The sequence below is a fragment of the Salminus brasiliensis genome, chromosome 24 (assembly GCF_030463535.1).
Source record: "Salminus brasiliensis chromosome 24, fSalBra1.hap2, whole genome shotgun sequence".
Lineage (NCBI taxonomy): Eukaryota > Metazoa > Chordata > Actinopteri > Characiformes > Bryconidae > Salminus > Salminus brasiliensis.
The window spans coordinates 5731318-5743935 of NC_132901.1; the positions used below are offsets into that span (position 1 = coordinate 5731318).

The 12618-nt window shown below is 41.4% G+C and overlaps 1 protein-coding gene across 4 annotated transcripts in view; it reads left to right on the forward strand.

The window, feature by feature from the left end:
* Window positions 1-12618, forward strand: part of ndst3 (N-deacetylase/N-sulfotransferase (heparan glucosaminyl) 3) — a 126870-nt gene that overhangs the window by 81695 nt on the left and 32557 nt on the right. For all 4 annotated transcript variants that reach the window (XM_072669916.1, XM_072669914.1, XM_072669917.1 and 1 more), the window contains exon 6: window positions 215-343. In XM_072669916.1, coding sequence (XP_072526017.1) covers window positions 215-343 — 129 coding nt within the window. The remainder of the gene's footprint in view (window positions 1-214; window positions 344-12618) is intronic.

Genomic DNA, 12618 nt, shown 5'->3' on the forward strand with positions numbered 1-12618 from the left:
ATTCATGTAACACAACATACAGGGCATCATGCAAAGGCACACTGGTTGTGTGAGAAGTGAAGGCTACTGGTCATTCCCACAATGCACTGTGTAACACAAAACTGCTTCTAGTGTAACTCACTGAAGAACACGTCATGTAACAGAATACAAGTCCTGTAGTTAAACAAGTCATGTAATTGACATTCTGCTGTTTCTTAACTGTGCTTGTGTTTAGGTGCTGCCCCGTCAAACCTGTGGTCTGTTCACGCATACCATCTTCTATAAGGAATATCCTGGAGGCCCAAAAGAGCTGGACAAGAGCATACGAGGTGGAGAACTCTTTCTGACCGTCCTTCTTAACCCTGTGAGTATGTCAGTTACATTCAGTCGCCATGAATTTCAACAACACTGTGCTATTCTTGGCCAGGTGTCTATGGTCAATATGGCTGGTCAGCAGTTTCAGTCATGTGTGAGTTGAGTGTAATTACTTCTCTTCTTGGAGCACTGTTTAAGCACTGTTGAGGCCTACTAGGCTAGCTGGGCCAACACTGAGTTGAGGCCTAGCTTGGTAGTTTTGTAGACATTAAGAGCTAAGGCCTGAACAGACCAGTGTTAGAAATCCGGCGTACAGGAGGCAGATTCAGAAGTCAGGAGACTGGATCTTTAGCGTTGGAGTTTATTCACATGCAGACAGAAAATCATACACGGGTACAGCTTAGTTGATCACAGACAGTCTAGTCTAGTCAGACCATATCCAGTCCATTCCAGGCTAGTCTGACCCAGCCTAGTCTGATCCGATCCAGTCTGAACCAATCCAGTCTGATTTGGGATATTTCGAGAGGACCTCATATACACTGGGAACTGTGGGGGGTGAAGGTGAGGGTGAAGAAGGGGAGTTTAAGGAGGAGTAGGAGTGGGATGAAGTTGAGGGGGGTTGATGGTCATCACACAACAAAGGTCATCCGTATGACCACATGATTGTTGTCACCTTTTGAATTACCATATACAAAGAAAGAAAGTGACCACTTCAAGCTGGCAGACGAAGATAACCTTACTCCTTTGTCTCACCTTTGTCTCATACTTATAAAAGAAGTAAAGTTGAAACCACATGAAAGTAATGTTAGAAAGGGGCATATTTTCTCTCACCAGCACCAAATCACTACATCGCCACCATCCAGTCTGGATCAGTACAAAGACGGTACAAAGAGTGTCCAGAATGTTACTGGTGTTGGGCTACTTGCTGCAGGATCCACAGTAATGTTAGCACTGTTGGTTTGTTGACTGGCTGCTGTCGGCTAATTGCTGTGATAATAATGGGGCTTCCAAAGCTAATGTGGAGAACGTAGCTACTTGTTTCCTCTCTGGTTATGGCTCCACCGGTAATACTCACCTGTGGTTCGGTTCTGTTTGCCTGGTTTCATTTTGCTCTGTTGAGTTTACTAAAGAAGTCAACATCCAACATTTATCGCTGCTAGCTTAATGCTAAAATAACAGGCAAATTCCTCTTCATCAGTCTGACAGAAATTAGCTCTATGTCTTAAGCAGTTTTTCTTTTTGTCTCTGTCTTTTATCAATTACTCATTATGTAAAGCTGCTTTGTGACAACAACAGTTGTAAAAAGTGCTATACAAATAAATCTGACTTGACTTGACTTGACTGGCTAATGTAAATAAAAGCTACTTTTAAAGAAAAGCTAAGTGTTCTTTTAGCACAAACAAGCCACGATCTTAAACAACACAGAATTAATGTCTAAAGATTACAGGGGACTGGAATACATGGGGAAAGAAAGTGGGTAAAATAGGTCTCGGTTTTAACAGAGATTCTCACAAACGTCAAAGAGGAAACACTGCAGGTTAAAGTGCTGCTGGTTTGTGTCCAGGTAGCTGCAGAAAATAACCAGTGACTGTCAAAAAAACATGAATGCCATGGTTCTATTCCCTTCCGTACTGTAAAAATTGAGCCAAAATGGTCCATGTTGTTAGAATTGGAGACGGAGCCAGTCTGCTCACTCATCTCCCAGACCAAGCTTGTGTCTCAGACCATGGCTGTGGCTTCACTTTTGAGAGACATTCCGATGTCCATGTCTTCTACAGTCATTGGTGCTGACAGTCAATAGAATAAGCGGACTCTCCTCCTGCTGTTGTTGTTTCGGGGGTTGGGGAAAGTCCCATGAAGTGGAGATGATTGAACCTCACAGTGGCTAGTTTTCGTTAGTTGAGTGGAAAACTGTTCTGGCAGTTGTTTGAGTGAGCAGGTCCCCCCTCCTACTTGAGCAAATAGGGTGAGTTTGCGCCCAGCTACCATTCATTAGCTGGCTAGCCATCATTCTGAGCACTGGAACGAACACATCCCCACCCCTGCTGTAGTGGCTGGAGACTCTTACAAAATGGAAATGACTGAACACTTAAGGAAGACACAGTGAAGGCTGCGCCCAGCTCGCTGCGGCTAGTCCTGGTTGCTGAGTGAAAACCTGCGTTGGCAGACACTGGAGGAAGCAGGTCCACCCCCTGCTGCCGTTTTGTGAGGAAGGGACAGTCTCCGAAAGTGGAGATGACTGAATAGAGGAGAAACTTAAAGAAAAAGCTGCACACACTTGCAGCAGTCCCCTGCGGCGCCACTAAGGCTCCATGCTAAATAAATCTTTAGCCTGTCAGGAGCGCAAGCAGCTGTATGTCTGTTATTAAATTACACAACTACAAATATTAATAAGCATCATCACAGTGGGAGCTGGCATTGTGTGTCTCTCTCTCCCTCTCACTCGTTCTCTCTCTGGGGGTGCATGTCAGTGTTTTTATAGATTAATTTTCCCAGCATGATCTTTTCTCCCAGCATGCTTCTCTCTGCTCCCCCACTGTGGCTCCGCTTTGCTGGAATCAGCTGCGACATTAAAAGACAAGAGCTGCTGTGTTTGTGTGTGTGAGAGTGTGTGAGTGTGCAGAAGTTTGAGGAGACTAAATGTCCCCGAATTGCTGGAAAACATGAACATGTGTGAAATAGAGGCAGAAGCTTAGCTTCTAGTTGCTGAATTTAAGGTTAGGGTGGGTTGAGGTGCCACCACAGCAGAATTTAGCCACAGTAGTACAGACGATAATAGAAGGACCCCATTAAAGCAACAGTATGTAGCATGTTTAGCCTAAAATAGCAGCTTCACAATCATGCTGATGCTCCACTGACTGTACCAGGACGCCAGACTGTGCTCCGGATGCAGCACATTGCTAACTGCTACTTAGTTCACATGCTTCTTTTACTGTCAGGGACAGTTCTGTATCTCTCAGCTTGTCCAGAAATGCATGTGTCCTTTAGGGGTGTCTGAAAGTGTGAGTTACACTTTCTGACTGTAGGGGGGGCCACTGGAGAGCTCATACTAAATATATACTGTATTACTGTACATATAGATGTATATGCAAGCATGTGATGAGTCAAGCCCATGACAGTGTACTGGCCCTAATACAGCCTCATCATGCTTGTGTGTGTGTGAGAGAGAGACAGTGACAAAAAGAGAGACAGCGGTTTTAACGTTTGTTTGATTTATGACTCAATTTAACACGTGTTGTAAAGCTTTGGCAACATACACTATATTGCCAAAAGTATTCGCTCACCTGCCTTCCCACGTATATGAACTTAAGTGACATCTCGTTCTTAATCCATAGGGTTTAATATGATGATGGGCCACCCTTTACATCTATAACAACTTTAACTCTTCTGGGAAGGCTTTCTAGAAGGTTCAGGAGTGGGTTTATGGGAATTGTTGACCACTCTTCCAGAAGCACATTTGTGAGGTCAGACACCGATGTTGGACGAGAAGGTCTGGCTCGCAGTCTCCACTCTATTTCATCCTAAAGGTGTTCTATCAGGTTAAGGTCAGGACTCTATCGGGTTGTGCAGGCCAGTCAAGTTCTTTTATACTAAATTCACTCATACATGTCTTTATGGACCTTGCTTTGTGCACTGGGGGCCAGTCATGTTGGAACAGGAAGGGGCCATCCCAAAACTCTTACTGCAAAGTTGGGAGCATGAAATTGGCCAAAATCTCTTAGTTTGTTTTTACTGGAACTAAGGGGACGAATCCAACTCCTGAAAAACAACCCCACACCATAATCCCCCCTCCACCAAACTTTACATCTGGCACAATGCAGTCAGACAGGTACTGTTCTTCTGGCAACCGCCAAACCCAGACTCGTCCATCAGATTGCCATATGGAGAAGCGTGATTCGTCACACAGGGAGCACGTCTCCATTGCTTTAGAAAGACATAAAGAGAGAGCGAGACGATGAGAGAGAGACAGAAAGAAAGAGGTGAAGACAGACAAAGAGAGAGCGAGACGATGAGAGAGAGACAGAAAAAGAGAGGTGGAGACAAAGAGACAAAAACAAACAGAACAAGTTACATAGAGACAGAAAGTTAGAGAGCAGAATAAAAGCATAGACTCCTTTGCTCTCTCGCTCTTCATTAATGCAGTGCGTATAGGGAAAAGCCAGGCCATGCACTATTTCAGCAGTGTGTGCTTGTGTGTCTGTGTGTGTGTACACATGTGCATTCCTTCTGATGTGTAAAGATAATTACTTTCTGTTCGCTCTTCCGGCTCTGACTAATGCAATAGCAGCGCTCCACACACACACACACAGTTAATTTAGTACCCTCAATCAGTGAACCACTATGTCGTAGCTGCATGCATGCCTGCACACACAATCGCACAGAGATATACGTTCTGGCATGTACACATTTTATAAACACACACACACACACGTGAATACGGACGCAATGCTTGTCACCGTAGAACTCAGTGTAAATAATCTATGGGCCGATTATTGTTATTGTTGGTAAATGAAGGTCCTAATTGTTCCGCCAAGTTGTGTTATGATGATCAGTCTCCTGGGCTCAGCTCCGGCGTTGTCCTATTGTTCCGTACGTGTATTTATGTTATTGTCTTTCATTAAGTAAGCCTGCGCCTGTGCGTGCGTGAGCGCATGTCCTCATTAAGCCAACGTTATTGCCTTGTTCTCGCTCAGATGTTCTCTCTCGCCACCCGAGACCCAGAGGAGCGCAGTGTATTAATCTAAACTCGCAGCGTCTTCATATTCAATAATGAGTCCTGCTGTCTCTATCAATATTCCTCCGTTTTCACTCCAGCCGCACTGAGTCTTTTTGATGTGGGAGCAGTTTGATTTGTTAGCGCCGAAGCGTTTGATGCCGATGTTCTACAGTCTCCTAATGACTACTCTGTTGAACCCAAAGCGTGTCCCGGCTCCAGCCCTGAACTCAGTTAGCAGGTGGGTCGAGGTAGTTGAACTTGAGTTACAGCAGGGAAAGCACTGAGCTCTTCAGAACTGGAGCGGAGAACTTTGCTTTTAGTTCCTAGCTTCAGTAAACTTTGTATTTATGGACAAAAGTATTGGGACACCTGCTATTTCATTGTTTCTGCTGAAACCAAGAGTATTGGGGAAGAGCATACCCTCCTTCCCTGTCCAGGGAAAGAATTTCTACATGATTTTGAATCACTGCTGTGAGGAGTTAATTGGATTAAGCAACAGGAGCGTTTGTGAGGTCAGGAGGTCAGATGATCACAATTCCACTGCTCCACAGCTCAATGCTGGGGGGCTTTCTACCCCTCTAGCCCACACCTGCCAGTAGACATGGTGCTAATAGGTTTCTGTTTATTTGCTGCAGAGAGTCCTATACGACTGGCAGTACTTCTCTACAAGGAAGATGTCTTGCATCTGTGGTTGAAGGTGCTAAATGCTAAAACATCCACCCAAACGCCAGTGCGTCAGGTGCTTGTGAAGCTATCAGGTAAGACATTAGCCTAAGCACTAACCTAAGAGCCTGACAAGCATCCAAATGTGCCCGCCTTCACTGGAGTTTCATAACTGAGACATTTCTCTGTGTTAGGACATTCTGGTGTTGGTTTCTCCTCTACAAATTGAAAAGAGCAGGCGTACGAACGTTTGGGTGGATGTTTTAAACTCTGATGTCTTTGTGTCGTGTTCATAGCACTGCTGTTCAAGCAGAAAACTCCTTCTACTTCTTTCAATTATATGAGCCTGTTACACCACTGACTGTATGTATCACCATTGTGGTTGTACTCTTTATTAAGATGCACTGTCCAACAGGAAGTTCTAAAACAAAGTAAACAAAGATGGCCACCCCCACTGTTTCATGGAAAATAAGGTGGGCTAGAGGAGTTCATAAACAGATGTACGGCTTTTGTTTTTAGGGGATAGCGCTACTGTTAGCAAATTTAAACGTTCAAAAAGAAAAAAACGCATGCGTTTAAAAACCTGGTTAGAGGCTGCCTCTGCAGGGGAGCTTATTTAGAGAACTCATTTTCTACTACATAAGGCATTGTCTTGTCAGTAGGGGTGTAAGCAAATATCGATATATTGAAGGATTGTGATATTGTGTTAAGCAATACTGTTAAGCAATACTGGTGACTGTAGTGATTTTTTAATTAATAGTTTAGATGTTAAGATTGGTGACATTAGATCCCACTGTTCAACATCTTAGATTTTATACATATGGTGGGGAGTTGTAAATGGCATAAAAACGGACAAAGGAGACGGACATGTATCAGTATTGGGGTGATTTTTTTAGCACAAATATACCATCGGCCGTGAATGTAGCTGATCCTGAGTGCTGGTCAGATTATATGATTCATATTTTGCGCATTGCTGCAGCTTTGTGTGAGTCCTTTGCAGTTCTTTATTCAACTGCTATATGGCAATACGAACCTTACTTACAACTGCAGAAATGTAGTAAATCCATTGTGGGATTGTTACATTACACTAAAAATTGGGTGCTAAGTTTCGGACACCAATGCAAGGTAGAAACCCCAAAGTGGTGGACTATGTAGTGAATAGGGCACAGTTCCGGACACAGCTTAAATTTGAACCTGACTTCCACAGTTCCCCTGAGCTGCCATCTTTTTTATTGCATTCCATTTCTTCACCACAGAGACCACAAGCTGAAAACGCTGACTTCCCCTGCCTAGTGGGCAGTGATTACTTTCATTTGTAGATCTTAAGATGAGCTTAGAGCTCATGCGTGATGATCATTAGTACTGTTTTGATGGTGTAGGATGCCCAAACATTTGCTTTGGGTCTTTTTAATAAACTATTAAATACATTGCTTAAAATACTAAAGAAATCTGTAATCTTTAATTTTGTACCATTTGGATACCAGGTCATCTTATACTCACTTAGCTATTCATAGTAACAGGGACATTTTTTGACCAGGGCTGCTTAAAAAATTGCACGTGATCGTGTGATATATCACGTCATATACCTCCAAACAGTATTTGGGTGGACTAATGACTCTGTTAATAACATAATAACAAATGTGAACTAGAGCCCAACCTCTGTTTTGCTCTCATTCGCTCTGCGTGTTGAATTCTTGTGCTTTCTTTATTTGTACCACAGGTTGATATTCTAAAATCATGTTGGAGCAAAAAATGCATAATAAGTGAAAATAAATGTCAGTGAAAAAATGTCCCATGCCACGCCCCTGTCGAATGATCCACAGAGCGATTAAACAGAACACATTGTCAGTATTTTTAGCAGTGTTTCCCTCAGACATATGTATCTATCATAAATAACAAAGAATTTAAGGTAGCCTATTGTGTTCCATGATAATGGCTTTGGTGATTAAGTTTTTTTCAGGTGTCTCTTTCTGGTTTGGTTTATTTTCAGTATTTATATCTTGTGGTTTTAGATGGATATTCGTCCTCTATTACACTAGCCTAATAATAGCCTCCAGCCTAACAGTCACTCCATAGCCTAATTATTAGCATGTATTGATTGCAGATTATGTCATTGGTGCTGGTGTCCAGTATTCAGTGCTTAATGTTCTCCCCTTTTCACTTGAGCTTCACTAATTCCTTTTCGTCTGGGAATAGTTTGAGTTGTTGGTGTTAAAGATTAGTGGCAATGTTCTACAGTCTCCTAATGATACCATTATACTGAATTTGTATCTCAGTTCCAGTCCTGAGGGGATGCAACAGCACATGAAGGGATTGCAGAATTAGCCTATGTGTGGAGGCAGGTGTGTTAGGGCAGCAAAAACACTGGAGATCAGAAGCTGAGGTTTGAATCCCATGATTTTTAGTTTTACCCTACAACCAATCTGATACCCTGATAACAGATAACATAGAGGAAAACATACCTTCAACCAATCTGATAACTTGATAATATATAACATATAGAAAGAAAAACATATACCTTCAATCTGATACCCTGAATATGGATAACATAGAGGAAAACATATACCTTCAACCAATCTGATACCCTGATAACAGATAACATAGAGGAAAACATATACCTTCAACCAATCTGATACCCTGATAACAGATAACATAGAGGAAAACATATACCTTCAACCAATCTGCTATCCTGATAATATATAACATATAGAAAGAAAAACATATACCTTCAATCTGATACCCTGAATATGGATAACATAGAGGAAAACATATACCTTCAACCAATCTGATACCCTGATAACAGATAACATAGAGGAAAACATATACCTTCAACCAATCTGATACCCTGATAACAGATAACATAGAGGAAAACATATACCTTCAACCAATCTGATAACTTGATAATATATAACACATAGAAAGAAAAACATATACCTTCAAACAACCTAATAATCTAATAATATATAACATAGAGGAAAACATATACCTTCAACCAATCTGATACCCTGATAATATAAAACATAGAGGAAAACATATATCTTCAACCAATCTCATACCCTGATAATATTAAACGTAGAGGAAAACATATACCTTCAACCAATCTGATACCTTGAATATGGATAACATAGAGGAAAACATATACCTTCAACCAATCTGATACCTTGAATATGGATAACATAGAGGAAAACATATATCTTCAACCAATCTGATACCCTGATAATATAATATTAAACGTAGAGGAAAACATATACCTTCAATCAATCTGATACCCTGAATATGGATAACATAGAGGAAAAATATACCTTCAACCAGTCTGATACCCTGATAACAGATAATGTAGAGGATTCCCATATTTGTATCAAACAACACATTCAACCATCTGGAGCAAAACCAATTCTTATTTTAAAACAGCATGAAGTGTAATAATATTAAACAAGCCCACACTGGACAGATCTGTTCGCCACCTCTTTACCTCAGAATCAAGAGCAATATAAGGAAATGTTCAGTCCTAAGAACCATGTTATATCAGGGCTTATTATTCTTAAATATTGAGTATTTAAAAATAATAAGTATTAAATATGATATTAAATACTTAATAAACTGAACATTTTCCAACACTCCTGACTTTGCGTTGAATGGAGACAAGTTTTTGTCTCATGCCAAGAAAATATTGTTTGGTTGTCTATCAGAGCTTTTTTTATTTGAGGTTTCATTATTTTTTTCTGTTTGTGATTAAACTCTTGTGCTCAGATGTCTCATGCATGTCATGCCTTCTGTGTTATATATTCTACAGTCAGTATTTTGAATATCCAGACCTTCACCACATCTTTTTCATCTGGGAGTAGTTTTATTATTAGTAGTATTATTCATTTTAATGTCAAAGGATAGATGTTCTGTGGTCTTCTAATGATGACTCTGCTGTACAGAATGTGTATTTTAGCTCCAGTCCTGAGGGAGCTCATGAAGGGGCTCAGTAATTAGCAGGTGTGTTGACGTAGTTGTATTAGAGCAGGGAAAACACAAAACAGTGCAGGTGGCCCCCAGGAACGGGTTTTCATTTGCATCCCCCTATTTCTGGGCCTTGTTTAGGAACTTTCGTAATTTTGACGTCAAGGAATTTGGAGAAACCCAACACTTTGGTGCTTTGGCTCGCATTAGATCTTCTCTTTTAATGAGCAGAAGGGAAACTTTTACCTTTGTGATTTATGAGCATGTTTTCCTTTGTCAATTGTCTGTTGTTCACTATTTCTATATTTAGTTTGAGTTGTTTTTTGTAGGAGCTGTGGGATGAATCTATACAGAAGTTCTGATTAATGGTTTAGAACACCAGGGATGTCCCAATCCAGTTTTTTTGCTGCTCGGATCTTAATGCTGAATTACTATACTGAAAATACACTATGTGTCCAAATGTTTGTGGACACCCCTTCAACTTTACTTGTGCTCATTGCTGACACAGATGTGCAAATACACACACATCTCGTCTAGTCCCTGTAGAGACGCTTTGCCAATAGAATTGAACTCTCGGGAACAGATAAACATTAATCTTTTGGCACCATGCCTAATGCCATGCGTGAACTACAGGGGTATAAAGCCCCCCCCCCAGCATTGAGCTGAGAAGCAGTGGATCTGTATTCCCAGGAATGATGGCTGGTGCTCCATGGCTGGTGACAGCTGTGATTCTGATATTATCAAGCATCCCTCCGTTTATTATGATCTTAAGTTGTATTCTTTCCAGCTATTAAAGTCTAATATTAGCATCAGAGAGGCAAATTGAGAAATTGGCATTAACACTACCAATAATGCTAATATTAAGTTAAACTGGTCTGTACTGTTTGAAACCCACTGTATTGACAAATGGGTGGTCTTGATAGAAAGGGTAGTTGCTTTGTGTGCTGCTTGCTCTAACGGACTTTGTTTGTAAAGCTGAGTTTGGAAGTTGAGTTTCGGTTCTGGTGGTTTGCCATCCGGAGGGCGGGACTCCACCCACTATTGCATTAACAATTACTCAACGATTGGCTGTCACATTAAGCAGTCAGCCAATCAATACTGGCCTCCTCCCTCAGGCAGGGCGTCACCAGAGTTGACCATTAGTCAAGCGCAATGAACTCCAGAGCTAGAGAAAAGAATGCAGGGGGATTAATGAGGTCTAGTTCTGTGTAAGAATTTGAAACTCCGATTCAGGCCACTTTATTAGAAACCCCTACCTTGTACTTCCACTCAGTGGCCACTTTAATAGAAACCCCCACCTTGTACATCCACTCGTTGGTCACTTTATTAGAAACCCCCACCTTGTACTTCCACTAACTGGCCACTTATCTTGCCTCTATCTTGCACTTTTACTTGTTGCTGCTGTTCACACTTAATAAGAAACAATCCGATTCCAAATAAATCCCAAATATAAAAAGGGTGTGAACGCAGTGTGAGGATGTCATCGCAGACGCGATGTGTGGAAGTGCATAAGCGCTAATGATGTCTTATTGGTTGTCTTCTAGCATTAATATAAAAAACTTCACGATAACGCTTGTCTAACCCTTAGGCTTGGTGTTTTATTAATGATAACCTACCTCAACGTAGCGCTCGCTCGCTGTTTTCTTAAATTAATTAGGGATGACATTTAGTTCTCAGAGCTTCAGCGCGGGTTTTTAATGAGCTACTCCGTTTCCCTCTCCTTTCCTTCCCTCTCATCTCCTCTCTTCTTCCTTTAAACCGACTTTGATTTGTCAAGCGCAGATTGATTTTGTGCTCTTTGTGACACGCCGTGTGTTGAAGTATTGATGAAATGTCAATAATTCATAAGAGCAGAGGCAGAATGTTAATGTCGTGAAGGAGCGATAGGCTAGTGCTGAAATAAACGTTGGTAAAATGCTGGTAAAGTGCTGGTAGTGCACAGCGTCGCTGTTCCACTCTCATCGCCCTCTGGGCCGAAAGGGAAACTCATTTTATTGGTCATTCATTATTGAGGCCTATCGACTACCCAGAGGAAGGTAGGCTTTGTTTGCACACACACACACACACACACGTGAGTGGTGTGTGGGATACAGAGCGAGAGGACGAGAGAGACAGAGAGATGTCAATAAGATGAAAACGAGGAACCCTTTTTTAGTTTTCTCCTTTCTCATGTCTCTGTATTTCTGTCAGGACAGTATTCAACAGGGAAGGCCTGTTGGTATTGATTAGTGATGGGTATTTCAGTCACATTTGATATCCGTTATAGATATTGCTCAATAATTATACACATATTTGAGCATGAATTCTACTCAAGCACCCTGCACATCGCTCTGCTACTAATGAAATGAAAATGTAAATTGTGTTTCCGACACCAACCGTTTACGAACGATTCCGCCGGAAGCAAAGTTAGTGTGAAGATGTTTTCAGCCTTTTTTTTTCAGGTGTTTTCAAGCATTATTTCTGGTCTCGCAGACCATTGAGACACAGTTTCTTAAGCATATAGGAACACATATAAACGGACCCTCTGAGATGGCCTCAATATGGTGTGTTTGTGGTGAACATGCTGATTTTCTTAGCGTTTACCTTTATGGAAAAACGATAAGCTCTGCTTTTATTGGCTGATTTATGCCCCTGCAACGGCTCACAGGATCCACATATTATAGCATAGCTTTCACACAGTAACAAAAACACTGTAATTATTCACTGTAAGTCTTCCTAGATAGAGTTGATGTCTTCTTGTTGTGTCCTTTAGCTTTTAGCCTTTTCCCTCACTCGCCTCCCTGAGTTTGGCTTTAAAAAAAAAAATAAACCAGTACCTGTGTTTAGCTCCAGTTTGTTTTCAAAGAAACAGTCGATGGAGAGAAGAGATGATAAAATCCACTTAGCTAGTGTTAGCATTTACCCTAGTGCAAAATTCCCGTTTGCTCCTCTTTTGTGGACACTGGCACAGGCCTGGTTCACGGAGCAACCAGCATTCTTGTAGCTAGCAGAGTCTG